Source organism: Mesocricetus auratus, unplaced genomic scaffold (genome assembly GCF_017639785.1).
Source record: "Mesocricetus auratus isolate SY011 unplaced genomic scaffold, BCM_Maur_2.0 Super-Scaffold_100006, whole genome shotgun sequence".
Classification (NCBI taxonomy): Eukaryota; Metazoa; Chordata; class Mammalia; order Rodentia; family Cricetidae; genus Mesocricetus; species Mesocricetus auratus.
In genome coordinates, this window is record NW_024429190.1 from 74,450,810 (window position 1) to 74,475,402 (window position 24,593).

General features: G+C 45.9%; 1 protein-coding gene across 1 annotated transcript in view; it reads right to left on the reverse strand.

Moving 5' to 3' along the window:
- Positions 1–351: 351 nt before the first annotated feature.
- Scd5 (stearoyl-CoA desaturase 5) overlaps positions 352–24,593 on the reverse strand; it is a 39,733-nt gene continuing 15,491 nt past the window's right edge. Inside the window, 4 exon segments of the mRNA XM_040747882.1 lie at positions 352–493; positions 495–540; positions 4,021–4,029; positions 4,952–5,175. Of these exon segments, the coding sequence (XP_040603816.1) occupies positions 352–493; positions 495–540; positions 4,021–4,029; positions 4,952–5,175 (421 nt within the window).

The following is a 24,593-nucleotide window of genomic DNA, read 5'->3' on the forward strand; positions in this document are numbered from 1 at the left end:
TCTCTGCTCCTTCAGACAGTGTGATCTGAAGCAATTCCATGTCCAGCATGTCCCGGTTGACATATATGTATATGACATATGTATATGTGTTTGCGCACATACACATGACAGTGTATGCTTGCTGACATAGTTTCGGGGAATGAGTCACACATCCATATCCTAATACTGAATCATAGTTTTAACAGTGGCTTATTTTTTCATTGATTGTTATAGTTGACACTATTTGAGACAAAATTTCCCAGATCATATGTATTTCATCTCCTCCCCACCTTCTACCCCTTCCTACAAGCCAATAAACAAGAAAACTGTAGAGAAAATCTGCTGTTTGTCATGGTAGTCACGTGGAAGGCTTCAGGCACTGCCATCTCCTGTCTTGGCTTTGCTGGCCTCGCTCATCTGCTTGGTGGCCCATTTGTGTTCAGTGGCCATTCCCAGGAAACACATGAAATCCATGAACCAGGTGGTTGGGTTAAAATTTAAATTAAATTCACTCAGTGTAGTCAAAGGGAAATGTGTGGTAGGAATTGTGGGAGCCTTCACCTGGAAGACAAAGTGTGCCGTGAAGTCACACTATTACCACCTCCCTGCGTGGATGTTGTTGGTTCTTGTGTTTAATTCATTTTTCAGATTGGGATGCAAAGCAGTGGGTTTCATTATAACATCCTCATACCTACGTGCCATTATTTAATTCTCATTGTTCCTCTCCCTCACTGCCTCCTCTCCTTAGCCTCTGCCTCACTCCAGCTGGTGTCACCTTCCCCAGGTAGTCAGTCCCCTGTTTGCTTTCTTACTGAATGTCCTCTACTGCCTACTCCTTCCCTCCCTTAAAAATCTCCCCTCGTCCAGTGATCCCCCTTCCAGTTTTATGAGTGGCATGTACATAAGCACACGTCTGTGCATACATATTATTTTAAGTCTAGGTTCTACAGATAAAATATGTGACACTTGTCTTTCTAAGTTTAGCTTATTTTGCTTATCATGATGTTTGGTTCCAATCATTTTCCTGAGACTGTCTTGGGTTCCCTTCGCCTTGTCGCTGCATAAAATCCCACTGTGTATGTGGATCACATTTTTTATCTGTCCGTTAATGGACATCTAGACTGGTTCTGTTTCCTGAATGTATGTTGCTAACTGAGCAACAATAAATATGGTCGCCTGCATAGAAGTTTTATCGGTGTTTAGGCTCTACCTAGTTTAAGGCTGTTTCAGACTGCGAATTCCGGCAAAGGACTTGGCTCCAGCCCTCGGAAACTCACTCAGTTGCCAGACAGGCTCAGTTAAACAGAAAATAATCTCAGTTGCTCAGCAGCACCACAAGATTAGTTTTCCAGTGCGAATGGCAGACAGGATGCTGCTCCCTCGGGCTGCCCTTCTCAAGGTAAATGCTACCAGGCTGACAATAGGTCATAAAAGGAAAATAGTCTGTGTGGGCGGGAGCCATTACAGGAAGACTTCCTTCAAGCTTGGGTGGGGGAAGTGAAATGTTCACACAGGTGAGTGAATTAAAGAAGAGCAGGGCCTTTAAATGTCCGCTCTACTGAATATTATTCCAGTTTCCTGCTGAGTTGTTTTTGCAGTTCCCAAAGAGTCATTTTCATGAGAGACTTGAGAGCATCATACATTTGATTTTCTTTGTCCTTCTTCTGATTTTTTATTTTATTTATTTTTATTTTATATACATTGGTGTTTTGCTTACATGGTGTATGTCCGATTGGAAGTGTGTGTGTGTGTGTGTGTGTGTGTGTGTGTTTGAGTGTGAGTGTGTGTGTTCCAATACCTCTCACCCTCTCACCCATCTTCCAGCACCTGGTGACCCTGTTTTGCTCCCTGCCTCTTTGAGTTGCTCTTTTTGCGGTTCAACTTATATACAAGATGCTGCAGTGTTTGCCTTTCTGTGCCTGATATACTTCCCTAAGGGTTGCAGCCTTCACGTTCACTGCGTATGACAGGGTGCCCTTTTACATTAAGGGTGGAGAACACTGTGCATTACCCACTCATGTAGCATATTGTCTTTGGCAACCCTCCACTGGCGAACATCCAGTCAGTATCCACTGGTGAACATCCAGTCAGTATCCACTGGTGAACATCCATTCAGTATCCACTGGTGAACATCCATTCAGTATCCACTGGCGAGCATCCATTCAGTATCCACTGGCGAGCATCCATTCAGTATCCACTGGCGAGCATCCATTCAGTATCCACTGGTGAACATCCATTCAGTATCTTGCTGTTTCAAATAGCACTTCAATAAACATAGGAGTGCAGATGTCTCTTCAGCAATTATTTCACTTCCTTAGGATATCACACACTGATAGGCTTTACTTAATCATATGGTAACTCTGTTTTTTAGCTTAAAAAAGAAGAAAGACAGAGGGGGAGAGAAAGAGAGAGAAAAAAGGAAGGGAGGGAGGGAGAGAGGAAGGGAGGAAGAGGGAGGGAGGGAGGGAGAGAAGAGGGAGGGAGGGAGGGAGGGAGGGAGGGAGGGAGGCTTCCTTAGAGTGTGTAAGGGTTCTCTTTCCTGCCGACACTAATTCTTCCTCTTCTTAAAAACAGTCATTCTAACTAAAGGGAAGCACTATCCCCTTTTGGTTTTAATTTTCATTTCCTCATGATCAGTTCCTTTTTTCTTTCTTCTTTTTTTTTTCTGGCTTTTCGAGACAGGGTTTCTCTGTATTGTTTTGAAACTGTCCTGGAACTCACTCTGTAGACCAGGCTGGCCTCAAACTCACAGACATCAGTCTGCCTCTGCCTCCCGAGTGCTGGGATTAAAGGCGTGCACCACCATCACCTGGCTAGTTCGTTTTCTTTTAGAAACAGCTTCATTGAGTTATAATTCACAGAATTCTCACTTCTAAAGTACAAATATGATTTTAATATGTCATAGAGTTGACCATTTTCAATATTCCTCAAGAACTACCCTACCTCCTAACACTCTCCCACACTCCTTAGTACCCCCAACCTCCTTCCAATCCCCACTGGTCAGCTATGGGTATTATATAACTGTGTGTTTGTGTGTGCAGAGAGATGGAGTTGTACATGTGCCATGGCACCCATGTAGAGTTCAGAGGGTAACTTTAGGGAGTCGGTTCTCTCCTTTGCTGTGGGTCCTGGGAATTGAACTGGGGTTGTCTGTGTGCACACCAATCAGTGTTACTGGCTGAGCCATTTCTCCAGTCCTGTTTTGATCGATTAATTGTATGGATATACAGCATTGTACACATCTCTCTGTCAGTGGATTGTCATTTGGGCTCTTTTCCTCTTTTTAGCTGATATGAATAATGCTGAAAACATTTGTGGGGTTTTTGTTGTTTCTGTTGTTTTGGTTTTTAAGCCAGGATCTCTTTGTGTAGCTTTGGAAGCTGTCCTGGAACTCACTCTGTAGACCAGGCTGGTCTTGAACTCAGAGATCTGCACTGCCTCTGTCTCCCAAATACTGGGATCAAAGGTGTGTGCCACCACCATTCAGCACATTCATGTTTCTTAAAAACATACATTTCCCCTTGGGCATTAGGAGAGCAGATTCACATAATGATTACTGTTAAGTGTGGAGAAATTAGACTCCCTCTTATTCCTCTTTATCATTCATTGTTAATTACAGTTATCGATTTTTGCTTTGTGCCTGGACCTTCGCTGCTGGTCTAGGTAGACTGAAAGCCATTGTCTAGCTCTTCAGGGCCTACGTCATAGCCATGCTGTTTGGTTGCCTGACCCGCATCACGTGTGCCTATACAAGACAGAGTAGCCTATGCTGTCCCCACTTCCATTTATGCCCAGAATTGACACTGAATGTGGCCCTCCTGCTTTAGCCAACACAAGAAACAAGGAGGGAGGAAAACACAGCAGGAAAAAGAATTTCTTCTGTAGTCAAAGCCCGCCCCCTCCCACCTAGTGACTACACAGCTAGAGCTCTTGTGTTTATGCGGACTCATATTGCTGCTGTCAACACACTTGACAAGACTGCAGCATCCCCAGGATCTTAATTGGATGATTGATGAAATGGTAACAGTCACCAAGTGACACCGACCATTCCTACCTGGCAGTAGACCTTCCCTTCCTGGCTTGATCTCTGCTTAATGCTCAGCTTTACCAAAGAGCCGGAGCTGCATCTGGAGAGGCGTGGCTAATAATATTTATGAGTCACTTGCTGCATGCCAAGCACAGCACTGAGGGCTCAGTGCTAACACCCATTATCCCCGTGCGGTTCTGCTAACTGCTATGATTATCCCTATTTTCAAATGAGGACAGAAATGCACAGAAGGGACAAGCAACTCACCTAAGACCATAAAGCCAGCCCTACAGGCATTGGTGCCACGGAAGGCTCGTTTCACGCTAAGCACCTCTGCAAGCGCTAGGTATCACCTCATCTCACTCTCCAGTGGCTCAGGGAGGAGGAAGGGCTGCTTGTTGTCTTCTTACACATAAGAATACAAAGCCAGATAGTGCCCACAGAGCAAATGGAGGACCCAGGATGTAACCTAACTTTGATTCTGCCCTGGCCTTCGGTTTAGCCACCTGTGGTCCCATGAGCCTCCTCTCTTGCCGTTACCTGCTTGAAGACTTTCTTTTTTCTGACAAATGATTGGATATCCAGGTCTGGAGTAGCTAGGTCGACTGTTTGCAAGAAAAGCAATTGCTGCTTCTGTAGGGAAATTTTCATGATGAAAGCAACTATTAAACCATTTATTGATCGTCTTCTATGCCCCAGCGAGGCACTGAGCAGTTTGTATGCTCTATGAGGGAGATGTTGCTATTTCCCATCTGACAGATAAGACCATAAAGCAGAGAACTTGCCTAACTCGTCGAAGAGCTAGGATGCCAAGACCAAAGTTCAATTTCTCTACACTCCTTCACTCCCTTTTCTTATAGCCATAAAAACCTTCCCTCCCACAAAGTCAATAACATCCAGACTGCCATTCCCCATTGGCTCTCAACACCCCACTCACCAATGGACCCAGAGCAACGAGTGGGTTCTGCCAAGGGCTGAGATGCTTGTCATCGGGCCACTTTCCATACTTGTGGGCAGCGCTGTTCACCAGCCAGGTGCCATTGAGAGCGATGGTGTATCGGAGAACAGAAGCCAGGAAGTAGGAATTCTACAGGGTCTCTCCCCAAAAGTATCAGGGCACCAGTGCAGGGAGCATGCAATGCATGAGCACCACACTGATCCTATGGTACCTGTAAGGGTCTGTGGGGCAGGGGGTGGGATCATGAGCCCAGTTTTGAGAAATGAGAGAGCCAGAGTGCTGCAGGATGTGATCAGCTTTTCAGAAGATTTTGGAAGAATTTCCATGTAAAATAATCACGACGATGCCAGCCAACCCGATGCATCGCCGAGGTACGCTTATGCTGTTACCGTGAGTCTGAGCTAGCTCCTGGACACTTCTCCACCAGCTTACTCAAATAATCTCAAGAAACTGCCAGTAATTCTTAAATAATTTTATATGCATGATTCTGTAAGAAAGTGCATGATTCAACACTAACGGTGTTCACTGTCCACCAGATGTTACGCTCCAAGCCAGCACAAAAGATAAACAACCCAGGTATGGTAGGATAAGCTGTGAGCCCAGCGCTCAAGACGCCGGGGCAGGAAGATCAAGAGTTCAAGGTTATCCTGAGCTATAGAACAAGATGCTGTCTCAAACACTTAAATGTGGATGTTAGCACATAGTCACATTGAAAACTAGTCATTCAATAGTAAGTTGTTGACCTGGTTGTGGTGATACTAACCTGCAATTCCTGCACTTGGGAGGATGAGAAAGGATGGCAAGTTTGAGGCCGGCCGGGGCTACAAAGTAAGACCCTGTCAGGAAAAAAACAAAAATCTGAAAGGACAGTGGGGGTACCAGGGCCAGCAGGAAGGGGAGCCATTGCTAACAGAAGGCATTTTGACCCTCACAGGCCTCCTTTCCCCACCCTGTCTGTTTCCCGCCCCTCCCCCCTCTCTGTCACAAACCAAGCCCTTCAAAGGTTCTTTGCCTAGGCCTGTTGTGAGTCAATGCCTTGATGAACAGTAGGCTAGTATGCCGTGGTCCTCTCTTGCTCAATTCTCACTGCAGATTCAGGACAGGCATGCCAGCAACCAAGACCCTGTACCTTAAAGAGCTGCACTGGGATGCTCCTGACTCCAACCCGGTGAGGGGCCATCTTGATTTCGGTTCAGCCTGCAGGATTCAACCTCTACTCAAAGCCCTCTGTGCCTCCTCCTTCTAAACTGTCCAAGGAGCTAGCTAGCTACCACCTATGGCCCCAGTTCCCAAAGCTCCATTCTGCCAAGGCCGCCAACACCTTGTGCAGAGAGAGGGCCTACAACATGGCTTTCCCAAGTGCAAGAGAAAAAACACACTTGTGGGCCTCACTGACTAACATGATCATACTCAAACCCCCTTTTCCTTAATCATCCTGGGTAGACTTGCCCTGGGCCCTGACATCCCCCTTTGTCCACATGATATACACACAGAAGCCTCACAGGGAACCAGGACAGACACTGTGTTTGTATGGGACCTGCTGCACTTCATTGGGATGAGAAGGGTTAGGGTTTTGTTGCTTCATTTCAGGAAGGACGATTAAGTGTTGAGTTTATACCCAAAACTGTTATACTCCCTGAGCATCTCAGACTCCATAAGCCTGTCCCATGTGGACAAGATGCCTCCCTGTCAGAGTGCCAGCCTATGGCAGCTGGTCTGCATTTAATTACAGGCCTTGGCCTCTGTGGCCCACGACAAGCCCAGCATAGAGATAGCTCACCAGCTTCCTTCCTTAACACTGAGTCTGAATTCCCTTGCCAACGGCCCACAGACAATCTCCAGAAGTCCTCCAGCATGGAATCCCTGCTTATTTAAAATGCCTTTCTTCAATCAGTGGGAGGGAGGAAGGCTGGAGAGGGGCCATTGATAATGTCTGGCTTTTTGCTAAATGGATTTTTGAATGTTATGAAACATCACAGAGCATTTAACTATTCAACTCGGCTACTTCCGAGCTATGTGACCTTGAGTAGATTACTTCATTGTGTTGAATCCCAGCTTTCTCTTGTGAAAAATGCTGGGCTAACAGATTTATTAACTGCCTGCCCTATGCCAGGTCCTTCCCTTAGCAGTGAGACCCCAGGGAAGCCAACAGATGAAAATCACTTCCCTTGTGGATAAATGAAGACAGTGGACCACTGCCTGGACTCCTGCAGTGCATGAAGACAGTGGACCACTGCCTGGACTCCTGCAGTGAATGAAGACAGTAGACCATGCCAGGACTACTGCAGTGCATGAGTGGAGACAGTGGACCACTACCTGGACTCCTGCAGTGCATGAAGACAGTAGACCACTGCCTGGACTCCTGCAGTGCATGAATGGAGACAGTAGACCATGCCAGGACTACTGCAGTGAATGAATGGAGACAGTAGACCATGCCAGGACTACTGCAGTGCATGAAGACAGTAGACCACTGCCTGGACTACTGCAGTGCATGAATGGAGACAGTAGACCATGCCTGGACTACTGCAGTGTATAAATGGAGACAGTGGACCACTACCAGGACTCCTGCAGTGCATGAAGACAGTAGACCACTGCCTGGACTCCTGCAGTGAATGAAGACAGTAGACCATGCCTGGACTACTGCAGTGCATGAATGGAGACAGTAGACCATGCCAGGACTACTGCAGTGCATGAATGGAGACAGTGGACCACTACCAGGACTACTGCAGTGCATGAAGACAGTAGACCACTGCCTGGACTACTGCAGTGAATGAATGAAGGCAGTAGACCATGCCAGGACTGGTGTTGGTTGATTCTGCTATTGACACCAAGAAGGCACTAGCTTCTTCTTTTTTCCATTCCTGCTCCCATCACTTCCTCCATGGGCACTGATCCTAAGGGTGCTCCCAGGGGAGTTCCTCTGAGATAGCCTCTGAGGTAACTGTTGGTAGCAGTTTCCTACCAGACTGAAACATTACATCTTGCAGGAAGCTCCTTAAGTGGGAAGGCAAAGAACTCAAATAGCCTCAGGAAATCCCTGAAACTGAGCAGACTCACTAGGCCCCTCCCAGCCAGAGTAAGCAATAAAAGCCAAGAGTCATTCTCAGACAAGTCAGGCTGCAAAGGCTATGAGACCAGAGCAACTGTCTTGAAGAAACAGAAACGAGAGAAGCTGGGTTAGACCAGCAGAAGCACCTGGAAAGGATACTCTCCAAATTACTGAGCTGTCTGCAAGCTGTGCAGGGTACTCTACCACAGGTAATTCCAAAGTTGCTTTCCATTGCTTGAAGATTGCTTAGGAAAAAGGTCTACACTAGATGGTAGGGACTCTTGTTCCCAGCAGTTTTCCATTTCTTACCACACTAATTCCACAAATGGAAAGATGTTCCTCGGAGCTTAGTTCAGAACAAAGAGTCTATATTCTTGAAACTCAGGTACCTGTAGTCCCAGAACTGGGAGGCTGAGGCAGGAGGATCATGAGATCAAGGCTAGTCTGGAATACAGAGGGATACATTGTCTCAACAAAACTAAAAATACTAATAAATAGACAAATAGATAATAGATTTTCATGCAAACAAATTCCATCACACACCAAGTACCCCTATCCAAAAGTGTTGGCTATCCTGGGCAAATACACACAATGCTAGCCTTTCGACTACTTCAGCTCTTTGGAATGTTTCCTCATTTCAACAAACCAGATGCAGTGGAGAAAACGGGAGCACTGGAAACATCCTGGAGACTCAAATTCTCTGAAAACGAAATCTGATTTCTCCCCCACCCCCAACCTGGGTTTGATAAGCTTAAAAGTTTCATCATTCTTTTGTTGAGAAAAGAAATCGCTGCAGCATTTTCTTGCTGATTGGTAGCCCCTAAGCTCAGCGGTCCCAGGCTGGTGGTATGTGATATCTTGAGAGAGAAATGTATTAGAGCGTGAAGTAAAGGGGAACCACCTGCCAGCCTCCAGAGAGGACGGCCTGAGGAAACATGGGAAGAAGCAAACACCTCAGTGGGTGAGAACAAGATTACAGCACAGAGGATGTTTTGCAAGGATGAGCAATGGGCTGCCAGAACCGTCTTGAATAAACACCTTTGCTTTTGTGATATCACTTTAAGCACCACCAGAAACTCATTTTCCTTCAGTTCTTGCATCCTATTGAGCACCGGGAAAAATAACCGGAATGCTTACTAAACATTTATTTATGGGACAAATGACACCCTGGCAGTTTGCAAATGAATGGAGCATTCTCTGCCTGCATCACCTGTGGGAGTGGGGCTGGGTGGGGCTGTAGTGGGGCTGGGATGGGATGGGGTGGAGCGGGGTTGGGTGGGGCTGGGGTGTGGCTGAGTGGAGCTGGGGTGGGACTGGGGCTGGGACTGGGTGGGATTGGGTAGTGCTGGGGCGGGGCTGGGGCGGAGCGGAGTGGAGCTGGGGCGGAATATGTGTGTGCCCAGCTAATATGGAAGCTCATCTATGGAGTCTGGCGGAAAAGCTTTGACTTTTGTTTACGTTGCAAATGGCTTTCTATTTCATGCGTGATGTCTTTAAGTAAAAGCACGAATGACGACTGTGGTCAAAGTATCCCCTGAAAGCTCTGGACTCAGCCTTGACCTTAGCAAGTCTTAACATCACTTTGGCAAAGTAAACCTCCCCATGGAAGGAACCTTGTTCATCGGATCTCTAGAGGCACAGTCCTGGTCTTCTGGCAGCAGAGGAAGGGAAGACGACTAACCACAGCTCCCCAAAGACATCTTTCAGAACCTCACCAAGCAGTGGGGAAATGACCCCATTGTGTTCTCTCTCTCCCTTTGGCTTGATCTGCCTGGTTAAACTGCAGCAGGAAGAATGGAGATTGAGGAAGTATTTTTCAGGTCACTTGATCTCCAGGATCATCCTGGCTCTTCCTGTCTGCTGCTTCTTTCTCCAATTCTGTCTCCCCTTTCTTTCTTATTAGTTATTAGTTGTTCTCAATAAATTATATGAATAGTAGCCCAACTGCTAATGGCATGTAGCCCAGGATTACTGAAACAAGCAAAAATCATTTGTGAAGTAATTTTTTAAACAGTGGCTGCCTTTCCAGCTGCTGTCACCCTTAGAAGCTCATCTTATGTTTCACCCTCCCTTTCTGAGATAAACTGATCACTGCAGGAGAAGACATAACAGCTTTTCTTAATCTGAGACCCGTGAAATTGAATGCAATTCATTTGTGGGTTTCCATTTTTCTGGGGGGCAAAAGCTATGGCTCTTACCACATTGTCAGAGATTAGATACTCAAGGGAAAGCATTTGTAGCAGAACTGCTGTTTTATTTGGTGATGGTATTATTATTTAACTGCAACTTTGTTTTAGAATTTACTGAAGAAATTTAATTCAATTTAAAGTGTGATCCTTTTAAAAATGAGATTGTCGGTAAAAAAATGGAGAAATAATTATAGTGACACTAGATAATTGTGTGTGTGTATGTGTGTGCGCGCGCGCGCATGTGTGTTCCCTTGATTATTCCATCCTATGTATGTGAAGATCTCGTGCTGTAGGAACAACTGCTAACAGCTCTGCCACTCTATCAATGATAAGCAGCCAGCCAGGCTCCGAGGGGAAAGAGCCAAGACAGCCATTAGAGCTGCCTCCAGGATCAGCTAGCCACTCCAGCTGAACTGATTAGGAGGCTGGACCGTTGTTCTCATCGGGGGCAAAGGTCAACAGGCCGATCTGACATGGCCACTTTGTTCAATGTATAAAAGGCATAACCTTCACACATGTCACATGGGCTTCCTGTGTTAGGTTGTGCTGTTCTTCCAGATCGCAGAAGCCCTCGCTGCCGGATCTGCTCTGTGTTGTGATGTAGCCTGCTCTTGGTGGACCGCGTTGTGACTATGCCAAGACCCCAAGGTCTTGACAGTTGGCATGCTCAGTCACATAAGCTTACAAAAATAAATGTTTACAATCAGGGATAATGACATGCTCGTGTAATCCTAACACTTGGGAGACTGAGACAGGAGAGCTACAAGTTCAAGTCAGTCTGGACTGAAGGACCAAAAAATTAAAAATTAATAGAAGTTTAAAAACTTGGGCCCTAAATCTATACAGAGAAAGGGAACTTCTAGTGGTAAAGGAAAATTTAACTCCTTAAATCAGGAGTGCCATGGCTGGCAACTGAGCCCCCGCTCTCAGAGTAAGGGAGGTGACTGTCCACCAGTCCTGTTAACATTCCTTTGCTAATTGCTGGTCACAAAGGTCTCCCCGCAGTGGTGGTACATGCCTTTAATGCCAGCACTCGGGAGGCAGAGGCAGGCGGATCTCCGTGAGTTCGAGGCTAGGCTGGACCGACAGCCTCCAAAATAATACAGAGAAACCCTGTCTCGTTCAAAATAAAAAACAAAACAAAACAAAAAAACAAAGGTCTCCCAGCCCAGGAGATAAATGACAGACTCTGTGACCCCTTAACCCTGCAAGCCCAGGCCCTGTCTTTTTTTTTTTAAAGACCATTTGACCTTTCCTCTTTACTCTGTACTTTGTATGGCCTTAAGTAACCATGGAAACTCTGAAATTTGTGGCCTTCAAGCTTATGGTCTGCCCCTTTAAAAGCTTCTCTTTTTGGTTGGTGGGCATCTCATTTCCCCACCGTGGAGTGAGATCCAAGCTTGCAGATGGACAGTTTAAAATTTCCTGCTTTGCTGAGAAGTGTTCCAGACATATTGTGGCCTATGGGCTGAAGATGGATGTCCCAACGTTACAGAGGAAATTTGGGTGACTGTCCAGGTAGCAAGATGTCTCTGTCAATCCTAGTGTGTATATATTATCCTTCTGTGGTCTTTGATGGAGTTGAAGACAGATAGTTATAATTATAGTTTTCCTTAGTTATGATAAAAGATAAGCTACATATAGGACTTTGGACTCACAAGGATGGGATGGATGATATTTTCTTTAAATCTTGCTAAAATATTTTAACTATGTTCTTACTTGATAACTGTTCTGTTATATACAATTTGACTGTGTTAAAGTTAAGACCTTTCTTTTTGTTTAAACAGAAAAGAGGAGATGTTGGGAAGTCTTATGTCAATAAAGCACTGTTGAGCCAATAGGAATCTAGATAGGTGGGACTAGGAGTCCAAGAGGACTCTGGGAAAAGAGACCAAGACTTCCTGTGTGCTGTCTTTTTGCCTTCCCCCGTAACGCCCCCTAGCATGCCCAAAAGTGGGCCTGGATAGTGACGTAGTTCACCGCCTATGTATGTATACGTCTTTACATCCGTCTGTATATGTCTTTAGTCATGCCTAAAGTGGGTGTGGTTAGTGGTGTGGTAAACCGCCCTTTTATTACCTCATCTGTATGCGCCTCTAGTAAGTCACATGGTTAATGGCGGCATACAGGCTTCTTCCTACACAAGCTGGCCAGCTTGAACAATAAAAAGAAACCTATTGCTTTTGCATCATACTGTAGACTCCTTGGGTTAGTCTCTGGGCTCCACGAACCTGGCACAACAGACTACACAGTAAGTCTGAGAGGCCAGTCTAAGCTATGTATTGAGCCCCTGACCCTCCCCCCCCCCCCCCCCGTCTGTGTGTGTGTGTATATTCAATATATATGACATGTAAATATTATTGTCCACTTTTCTACCCAAATGAAAACCTTGACCTTCTCAGATGGTAATGAGAGTCTAAAGGTGAATTATTAGGATTCTCTAGATGAACAGAACCAATAAAATGTGTCTATATTATAAAAAGGAGATATGTCAGATTGTTTCACACGACAGAGGCTGGGTAGCCTGACAGTGCCCACTGCATGATGGGAAGACAGAGAACCAGGTTCCTGATACGGGAAGGGAGATACTTTAGATCCAATCTAGTATTGACAGCCTGGAGAGTGGTTGGCATTGAGTTCACATTGAACAAGTTCCTTACCACTGAGCCATCTATCTCTCCAGCCCTACTTAGCAAACTTTGTTGACTCTGAATATCACATATACACAGCTAAGCTTCTACTTCCATTCACCAGTGTTCCCACCTTCTCTATCACCTTGGAACTCAGTTCTCTTAATCTGTGAAGAATTTGAAAACCAGAGATCTGAGTTTGTTCAGATTGTGTGCAGATAAAGAACATGCAGATTCTGGGTGTGCCCTGGGGGGTGTACATGTTTGTTTTATTCCTCAGCCTAGGGAAGTCCATTAACATATGTGGTACCATGATGAGGAAACCACCTGTAGATAACTCAGTTAACACTGACCAAGATAACTCATGTATCGGAGAGTTGTTACAAGACTTCACCTGTTTTAATTTCCAATCACCTCTTCTTCAGAGGGAAATTAATTTTCATTGGTAAAGAAAGAGGCCATGCCACTGACTGAAAACACTATGCAGGTAAAGTAAAACCTGATAGATACCATTGGTGGAAACACTGTAGGTAAAGTAAGAAGTGATACCACTCATGGAAACATTGTGTAAAGTACCTCCCATCACCTACCATTCTCCATCATGCTGTAATCTGAATTTTGCTTTGTTTCTCCTGAACCATAGATGGAGTTCTGTGGCCAGGTTCACTAAATGGTGGGCTATGCTGCTCATCACTTTGAAATACTACTGTGTCCTGCAGGGGCCTGCCATTGTGCCCAAAGGGGAGCAGTAGTGGCATCAAGTTAGTAAACATGTAGCATGGTTGGTTTATGTTTGGTCAAGGTCAGCCAATGACAGGCAGGAGAGCCACCTCATTATCTGTGCTCTTATTGTCCTCTCTCTGTACCTGTGAGAGGCCCGTCCCTTAGAAAGTACAGCATGCCCTGCTGAAGAGTAATTTGAGATAGGGATGGACCATGGAGCAAGAAGAAACTTTTTTTAATAAGAAGATACGTGAAAACACAACCTTAAACCATAGAGTGCCCACGTGCTTGGGATCAGCCAACCATGCTCTTCATACAGAAAGGAAATCAGCCTCAAGTGTGGACAACACTTCTCACCTTATGTCCTGTATCGTGATATGAAAAAGAAATAAAATAAATCTTGTCAAATCACCTACCCCCAAAAATCAAAACCAGATAACCCCACACAACGTGCCCTGGATTAGCAGAAAGCTCACTAAAACATCTGTAAAGCGTGACTCTTAAGAAGGCTCTTCTTGCGCCCCCCCCTTTTTTTGACAGGGTCTTGCTCTGCAGCCCAGGATGGTCTTATGCTCAGGGAAATCTTCATGCCTCAGCCTCCTGAGTGCTGGTGTTAGTCATGTATCTTTGTCTTACTTGTCTACTTCCCCTAATAAACCATGCTTTCTTGCTTCTCCTTCCTTTGCCTCTTCTCTGAATTATTTTTCTGGTGGTGACAAGAACCTGGGAGTATTGGGTTGAGGCCTCAGCTTCCCTGTCTCTCTTCAGGCTCTCCCTAGTCCTTGTCTACCAGTGTTGGACAAGACAAGATGGCCAGTGTGCTCGCTGGGCCTCCATACTTCTATTAGAGGTAGAACAGTCAGCCACTGAGCAAATCTGGAGGGGCCAGAGCAAGCTGAGGACTGCTGCTGGTGGGGTGTACATGTGACTTACCTCATGATACACACATCATCTACCTGGAGTAGACTGGATAGCAATCATGCTCTTCATAGTGTTCTAGAGATGCTGGGGACTTCACTAGGTTCAATAAACAAAGAGATGAACAGGACATAGCTGTGGCCCACAATGAGATCTTTATATGTTTATATGTACGTGTGCATCATCTGTTCGTTCATATATGATATATGTCATAAAGTGATAAACATAAAAGAAAGATACTCATATCACACTGTAGGCCTGCTAAGAAGAGACACTTAACTAATCCCAGGAAAATGGATCTCAAACTTTTCATCCCAAGACCCTTTTACATGTTAAAAATACTGAGAACTCCAAAGTGCTTTTGTTTGTGTGGACTACAACCTTTGTAGGAAATTCAAACCCAAAATTTTTCAGTAATCCATTAAATATTAGATAGTAATATATTAATATAAAAGTATGCATCTAATATTATATGTTAAATAGATAGTTGCTAATAATATAAGACATATGCATATTAAATCAACAAACTATTAAGGCAGTATTTATTTTATGAAAGAAAATTATACTTTTGTAAGTTCATAAAAAATTCTCTGTGAAGAATGACACTGTTTTTTTATATATTCGCTTTTGAGATATTTTTGTTGTTGTTGTTGATGATACTTGTTTATTTGAAGCAGGGTCACCTGTAGCCCAGGCTAGCCTCAAACTCACTAGGCAGCTAAAGCTGAGCTTGAACTCTTGGTTCTCCTGCCTCCCTCTTCTAAGTGCTGAGAGCACAGGTGTGCACCGCCATCTCACAGGTGTGCACCGCCATCTCACAGGTGTGCACCGCCATCTCACAGGTGTGCACCGCCATCTCACAGGTGTGCGCTGCCACCTCACAGGTGTGCACCACCACATCTGAGAGTGCAAGTGTGCGCCTCCATATCAGAGGTATGCACCGCCATCTCACAGGTATGCACCGCCATCTCACAGGTGTGCACCACCATATCATAGGTGTGCAGCACCATATCACAGGTGTGCACCGCCATGTCACAGGTCTGCACCACCACATCTGAGAGCACAAGTGTGCACCACCATATCACAGGTGTGCACCGCCATATCACAGGTGTACAGCGCCATGTCACAGGTGTGCAGCGCCATGTCACAGGTGTGCACCACCATCTCACAGGTGTGCACCACCATATCATAGGTGTGCACCGCCATCTCACAGGTGTACACCGCCATCTCACAGGTGTGCAGCGCCATATCACAGGTGTGCAGCGCCATCTCACAGGTGTGCAGTGCCATGTCACAGGTGTGCAGTGCCATGTCACAGGTGTGCACCACCATCTCACAGGTCTGCACCACCATCTCACAGGTCTGCACCACCACATCTGAGAGCACAGGTGTACAGCGCCATCTCACAGGTGTGCAGCGCCATATCACAGGTGTGCAGCGCCATATCACAGGTGTGCACCGCCATCTCACAGGTGTGTACCACCATCTCACAGGTCTGCACCACCACATCTGAGAGCACAGGTGTGCACCACCATATCACAGGTGTGCACCGCCATGTCACAGGTGTGCAGCGCCATGTCACAGGTGTGCACCACCATGTCACAGGTGTGCACCACCATCTCACAGGTGTGTACCACCATCTCACAGGTCTGCACCACCATCTCACAGGTCTGCACCACCACATCTGAGAGCACAGGTGTACAGCGCCATCTCACAGGTGTGCAGCGCCATATCACAGGTGTGCAGCGCCATATCACAGGTGTGCACCACCACATCTGAGAGCACAGGTGTGCATGACCATATCACAGGTGTGCAGCGCCATATCACAGGTGTGCACCACCACATCTGAACGTGGATCTTCTGGGCGTCAGACACAGCTGGCTTCTCACATCTGTTTCTGGAGCTGGTGTGCTGCAATGACTGTTTTTGCTGACGCCTATGAAGAAACTCTGCTTCGTATAGGTAGGTATACAGCTGAAGAAACTCCCCTGAAAGCCCCGCCCTGCCCACGTACAAGTGTTTGAACCGCATTTGGAAGCTTTGGCCTCAGCTTCCTGGAGGTGAGTTTCGAAGACTAAGAATGAGTTATGAGAAAGTGTGGCCAGGTTATCCTAAGCTGGAGCTTCTTAAATCATGACACATCTAGGTCACCAGGTCTGGCTGGGGCTGGGGGTGCTACACTTCCATCAGAAACCCAGGTGCTGCCGCCACCATTAGTCACAGGGTGACACCAGGGAGCAGGGTCCCAGCCTAAGAACTGGTATAAGCAAAGCTTCAGTGTCACAAAAAGGCACGAAGAGCAACGGAACTGAAAGACTGGGTGTGAAGGATGGGGTGGAGGGGCCTAAGGACAAAGTGGCTGTAACTACATCATGGACTAACGATTGTAACCTTTCCCAAGGGGAAGCTACTGACAAGTTTCAAACAGGGAACAATTCGTAACTCCTTATTCTGAATAACTCAGGACTGCAATGAAATATAAAACCGAAAAGCAAAGTAAGTGAACAAAGGACAAAGTGGAGGAACAGAAAGAAGAGAGATGAGGTTCCCTGCATTGCCAAAGCATGGCTCGCCAGGAAGAAAATGAGCTCCGGACGACAGCAGTGCGCAGGCTCCGAGTCTGTCAGCTCTAATAGTGCGGAGACCGAGCCCCAGAGCCTGCCTTGTGCAAAGACGGGCGGGCGTGGCTTCAAGTGAATCAGTCCTGCTTCAAACCCAGCGTGGCTCCACTTTCTCCACACTGAGTGGTTTGAGTCGTATTCTCCCCATTGCCCTCTCTCCTGGTATGAAGGCCTGAAGGGTAAGAGGGAGAAAGTGCCTACAAATAGAGTCTTTACAACTCTAAGACTCCCCCTCTGCCGGAGCACCCACGCCAGAGGGTTTCCTAGTTTCTATTTCTCTCCAGAAACATTTGACCTTCAGCGTTCAGAAGTCCCCTCATCACCACCTGGGATTCTGAGTTTTCTGCACTTACCCTAAGTTAGTCACAGCCATAGGATATGCACGAGCTGCTCACATAGGTGAATGTTTCAACATCACAAACTCCAAGTTCTCTTTTTTTAATTTTTTATATTTATTTTATGTGCATTGGCGTTCTGCCTGTATGGATGCCTGTATGAGGGTATTGGGTCTCCTGGAACTGGAGTTATGAACAGTAGTGAGTTTCCATGTGGGTACGGGAATTTAACCTGAGTCCTGTGGAAGAGCAGACAGTGCTCTTAACCACTGTGCCATCTGTCTAGCCCATCATTTCAAGTTCTTAACTGAGCAGAACTTTAATGTCTGCAAGTCATGCCTATATGTATGCAATAGCAATTAGTGAGAGAGGGAGACAGGGACAGAGTCAGAGACTGTGAATTTGAAGAGTAGGGAAGGCATATGGGGGAGGGGAGAACAGGAAGGGAAACATGTTGTAATCAAATTATAATCTCAAAAAGAAAAGAAAAAGTCTATGTGTGCATTTTTAAATGAAATAAACAAGCTTTCAAGTTCTGTCCACCAAGAAAGATAGGCGCGCACACACACACACACAGAGAGAGAGAGAGAGAGAGAGAGAGAGAGAGAGAGAGGGAGAGAGATTCAGAGACACAGATACACAAATAGATCGACAGTCAAACACACACATACACATATACCCACACATATTCAGAGACACATAGACACATACACACACAGATAGATGGACAGTTAGACAGACAGACACAGACACACACACAGTTTCTTCCAATCTCTTGATGGTACCACTCTCTGACCTCTTTACCATAGAAGGCAGCTAAAAGCAGTTGAAGAGAGAGCTGGCTCTGGGCTTCCGTTGAGTAGAAGCACGCTCTGGCAAATCGCATTATCTCAGCACTGGCTTCTTATCAGTGTGTCTCACTTGTCTGACAGGAAATGGGCAGTGTAAAGAGAAGTGCACTCAGTGCCCGTTCCAAGGAAACCTCACGGGTGGTGGTTGCTCCGATTTCTCTTTCATTCCATGGGCTCCTTTCTGGTCTTTGTAAGTGTAGCATTTTGTCTAAGGATTAAACTCCTAGAACACTCTGCAGTGAGGTATTCTTCCCCTAAGAAGGAGAATGCCCATATTCCATTTAATTTTTCAAATTTTATGACCCCACGGCAACATGTTTTCAAGTCAAGGAGAGAGAGGAGGGTGGCTTTTCATTCTCAAGGCCGGGTTGCATCAGCTATCCAGACAGTGGGCCTCTACTGAGAGCCTTTCTCCTCATGGAGACATCACACTGGGCAAGCACCCAGATGAGTGCCTCTACAGGCTATGACTCCCGTGGTACTCTGAAGCTTGCCTGGACCACTTGATGGTCCTGTGTTTAACCAATGCTGTCTAGGGAGGCAAGGCCAGATGTCTGGATACTTGTTCAGTGTATATGAAAAAATTCAGTGATCCCCGTTGACAATGACAACAACGATTTTATGTTGTTTGGAAACAAACCTAGTAAGGAACATGTAAGATCCACACCAGAGGATTTCAAATGCAGACAGAGTAGATACTATTGATGGGCCCAGGCAATGTAGCTCAGTGGTAGAATACTTGCCTAGCACAAGTAAGGCCCTGGATTCCCTCTACAGCCCTCACATGCACACATACAAAAGAGCCGACTCAGGATGGACTAGATACACAGACAGAGGGAATTTCATCTCCACAAAACAAGGACTCCCATCCACCTTGGTCCTGGGCAGCAGGGAGTGCCTCAGCTTCTGATGAAATCATCTAAGAGTCACTTTTGATGAGAACAGAAGATTAAAAAACTGTCTAGGCAGCTTAAGTCAAGGTCTCCAAGAGCCATGGCCTTGCTGAATGCTCTGACTCTTAGTTCCTTGTTCTCTCTCCTCCTAAGTGAGCACTCACACCTAGAGCTGTTGTTCTCAACCTTCCTAACACTGCCATACTTTAATACAGTACTCATGTTGTGGTGACCCCCCCCAGCATAACACTATTTGTTGCTACTTCATAACTGTAATTTTGCCACGGTTACGAATCGTAATATAAATATCTATTTGGTATGCAATGGGGTGCGGGGAGTCACAACCCACAGATTGAGAACCACTGACCTAGAGGCTCTCTGTGAGGGTGTCTCTGAGGCTCCAGTCTAGACATGAACTCCCCCTGGTGGACAGCTTTGGAGCTGGCTCTCTGGATTTCCATGATGGAAATGGATTTTATCTATTCCCCAATTTCAGCCCATCTCATAAGTGATGTTAGGGTTCCCCCTCCCCCCGTTAAGGGATAAATGTGAAAGAGACCTTAAAGACCGTCCAAGATGGACCTTCCCTAATGGAATCTACTTCTGGTCCTGGGTGAAGATAGGGACATACTGAACTGCTCCAAAGATTAGAACATTATATATTGCTGTGTCCTCCACTAAGAGTTAATCCAGCTGGGACTGTTGGTCACATGGCCAAAGACAACCCTTTAAGAAGGCTGGATTACTGAAAGCCATGTTAGGAGATGGGAGGAATAATTATCCACTTAATGAGATAGTGTACTTTTCCTTCCTAGGAACCATGCCCTCTGTCAGGTTCTCACTCAAGAGAGCCTCCACCTTGCAGCTCAGCCCGCCTGCTGCTAGGTCATGCTGCTGCTGATTTCTGACACTCACTGTTGAACACAACAGCCTGAGTCAAAAGTCTTTCTCTCTTCCTCTCCTCCGTCTCCCTCCCTCCAGCAGCTACCAACAGTCACAGCTTGCCTGCCCTTGCGCTTTTTCTGGAGGGTCTGTTTTAAAATTACTTGTTAAAGAGACCCAAAGAGGGAGTGTCAACATCCCTCTTATTATATGGCACCCAGCAGGGGGCTTACCCAGCAGGGGGCTCTCTAAGGTTTCCAGTGACACCTTCGTGCGTAGACTGGGTGGTGATGGTGATGTCTCTGGCCATTCTGCACTCGTATGCCTTTACTTACCAGTCATGGTGTAAGATCACAAAGACTGTCTCTTTTCTCCTTTTGTGTCTCCCATCCCTCTTTACACAGGAGTGCCTCTGCTTATAAATTTTTCCATTAAAGATGGTCACAGGTACGAACAAAACAGAGTTTAGGAGACCCACATTGCTCCCTGTGAGAGATGATGTTAGCAGCCACACACCACTGGTTACTCAGGAATATGAGAGCAGGATTTGCACTCAGTCTGAGAAATCTTATGAGCATCAGTGCATACATGCCTAGGATAGAAACAAAAGTTGAGATAATTTTTTGCAAATTTGCAAGTCAGGGAACAGTGCTAAATGTTACAAGAGGTCTGTGGCACAATAGGGAAAAAAATGAAGACCAAAGCATGAATGATGATTTAGAAGGAAAAAGTGGAAGTCCAAGTGGAAAGGACAACTTGCTGAGGTTACAACTAAATGCTAGCAGCAAAGAATGATGTTGGTCTAACCTTTTTAGTGCTGGAGAAGGCCAGGAGTTCAGGAGGGAACTTAAGACAGAGCCTGTGGACGACACATCCGATGGAAGCCATGGGTAGTTCCAGGGGCTGAGTGCGGCACATTCATGCCCTCAGAGCATCAGAACAGTGGATGGTTGGGTGTCAGTGATGGTGTAACCATCCCTGCAGGAGTGAACGCATTCAAAGAGATACCTGTGCCTCTTTCCTCAACTACCAGACTATACAGACAGTAATTGGGAATTTCCCAAGGACTTGGAGTTCTCTCTCAGGAGTCTCATGCTGGGAAAGAGAAAGATTTGAAAAACCTGAGGGGAGAACTTGCCTCTCCGAAAGAGAGTTCACAAAGTGCTGACAACCTGTAGGATGCACCAGGAGCCAGGTTCTGAGACACAGTGAGTCAGTTTTGGTCGGGATCATACCAAGACCAGGGCTGTCTAGCCATCATTCTTCTTATCCTCTATTTGACACAAAATGTCATGCCAATACCCCTGCTGGGGAGACTGTCACTGGATCTCATTGTTTGTTCTTCTTCCCACTGTGGTCACATTGAGTAAATCTCCCATTTCTGCTTTCTGTTATTGCTTGCCCTCTTAATTGGCATACGGAAGGCCAGCGGCCAAGGTTAGCTGGTAAGGGCTGTCAGAGCCCAGGCTTTGGGCTCCAGTAACAAGAATGCTGTAGACAGCAGAGGTCCACAGTGAGGGAGGCATGCAGCAGAAGTAAAGAAGAGATGTGTGCTCCCGGATGTAAAGCTTTCTTGGGACCACTGATGCTTGTCGCTATGGAAATGAGTCTGGATAACAGCAGCTTAAATGGATCTTAGTCATCTGGGGGTGACTTTTAAGAAATGGAATCTAGGGGCTGGAGTATGACTCAGCAGTTAGGAGCGTATACTGCTCTTGCAAAGGAAACAAGTTTGGTTCCCGGGACCCACGTTGCATGTCTCACAACCACCTGCAGCTCCAGATCCAGAGGGATCTGATGCCTCTGGCCTCTACTGTCACACTCATGTGTCCAAATCCCTACATATACATATACGCAAATAGCCCTTTTAACAACAGGAAGAGACAGGCTTTAGGGAGGAAAACAGAAATGGAGGCTGTGGGTGGCGGTGCCAAGGTTGCAGCTAAAGGATTGTAAGCATTAATCCTAGAACTGGGCAGACTGAGTCAGAAGGATCATGAGTTCAAGTCTAGCTTGGGCTACACTGTAAGATTTGGTCTTAAATAGAGAGCCAGACAAATAACCTTTTAGAACCTAAACCTTTAGTATGTGGAATAGCTATGCTATAACATAGCACATACAGTTAAAAACACAGATATTCCATGTTCACCCATGGAAGTTCACCCACATTAAGTAATTTATCCACCTATTTTGGAAGGGGGCTATTATCAGCACCGTTTGTTTATCGCTGTGGTAACAGAATCTTCAAGAAAGAATGAACAAATGGACACTTTCTTTCTGGTACCATATCTTACATTTCTGCAGCCGCCTCCCCGGGTAGACTGATTAAGTGAATATTAGCCCAAGACCAATCCAGATGATAATCCTGCCTATTCTTCATACCATTTAAAAACCGGCTTGGTGTTTTGATTTCCCTGGTCACTTTAGTCCATGTTCTCACCTGGTCTTACTGTGGGTCTGGACTTCAGAATACCTTCAGGGACCTGGAAGGGGCATATGGCACTAGGCTCACTTCTAAGATTGGCTTTAGTGACCATGTGAGAGCTAAAAGGTGTACTCTAAAAATATGCATTCCTGATGCCCCTCAACAAAGCAAGTCATTACATGGCCTCTCGGTTAAGGGCTCCTCCTTATATGGGGACATTGTTGTATGAATAAAGGAAAAAGAAAATGACTGACAGTTCTGTCCAGGCTTTATCAGACAGGGATTAGCTTCTTCAGTGTTCCTGTGTAAATTGTGCCAAAGAAAACCTCATATAGCTCAACCTAATCCTCCCTTGACATGTTTGATGGAATATAAAAGAATGGAAAACATTGTGTCAGAGGATGGGAACACTCCAAGGAGCTCTGGCATGGCAGCCCACAGGGGGCTAATCTAAATACTTGTTGTGGGTATTGGAACACCATCAACAAACTCACCGTGAAGACACTTTCACCCTGTCAACCAACAAGGGGTCTCCACAATGCATGGGTTCCAGCCATTGTATCAGTAAGAGAGAAATGCACTTGGAACTTCACAAATACGCATGAATCACACCCTTTCCATTTTAAAAGGGAACCTAGAGTCATTTAGTATTTTCAAAAACTAGCTGTCTGGAAGGACATTAGCCTCGAAATTCATTTCGTGGAAAAACTAAGAAGCTGTGAGACAAACTACTTTGTAGTGACCTAGTTGGTCTTACTTAGACTCGTGCACTGTGGTTTCTGGTGCCTTTTGTCTAAACAGCTTCTCTATTATGCTCTTCCCGGCTGCGTATCAGCCGATTTCTTTAGAAAGTGTGGAGAAAGCCAGCACTACAGTAACTGTTACTGCATGTAGAGTTCTGGTTGCTTGAGATGGCATCTCACGTAGCCCAGATTCTGTGTCCATCCTGCCTTTTTCCAGCAGAAGCAGAGTGCGTACTAAGCTAAGCGCCTCCCTATTGATTCCCACATCGGGATCATGAGAGAAAAAGCTGGGAACAGTGTATGAGACCAGACTTGCCCTTTGCTGCATAGGTCAGCTGTGCTGGGGGCCAGCGGGGTGTCCTGCCTTCTCCCCCAGAGCTCTCTTGCAAGGCAAAAGCCATATGCTATGCAGAGAAAGCAGAAAACATGGCCCCTGGGATAAGACAAAAGAATATTGATTTAGATAAGCAATAAAAATAAATCAGATTTGGAGAAGGGGAAAAAAATCTATGCCTAGAAAGGAAACAAGCTACTGCTGTTGAAGAAAAAAAAAGTTTTAGGTCCTTAAGGAAGAACCAGGAAATGCTCTTTGCCTGGAATTCTCTACAGCTCCAGAGAACAGATCTTTGACTATTGGGGAGGAGACAGGTAGGCTGAAAACCATGGTCCCAAGGTTCAGACCAAAGCTCTGTGGCTAAGGCTGATTCCAGTCAGGATAGCAAAGAAACCCACACTCTGACAATAAGCCAATGGGGAGACAAGCAGAGGGGTAGGTAGGGCCGGCAAGAGCAAAGGGAGGTAGACTCAGGTGTGGCCTGAGCTTGGACAGCTGGAAACTGAAGATTTAGAAAACTGCTCTGGCACCCTGGGCTCCATGCCTGGGGACAGAAGCCAACCACTGAAGTGTGTGGAGCACCCACAGTAAGGACAGAGACAGCAGCATCTAAGTGCAGGTCAGCCTCTGGTTAGTTGGCTCGTTCTGCAATCCCTGCCACTCATCCACACAGTGAAAGAAAGAAAGAGCCACTCTCAAGAAATCATGAATTGACCTTGATCTCTTTTTGTTCTTCTTTACATGGTGACCAGTATTTAGCTTTCGGGAGTCAGTTCTCTCGCCCACCAAGCAGGTGCCCAGGATTAACCCAGGCTTAGCGGAAAGCTTCTTTACTGATGGAGGCACTTTGCTCACCCTTATCTTACGTCTTAGAGAAGAAATAAGGATAAATAAAGCCTTTGCCTAAAGGCTTGGAGGATTGTGCATTCTAAGAAAATATTCAGGCTACATTAGGATAGTAATTCCTCTTTAGTCTGGAAAGTATTTATCGGAAAGAATAGCTTAGTAAAAACAATCACTTATTCTTTTGACTTGG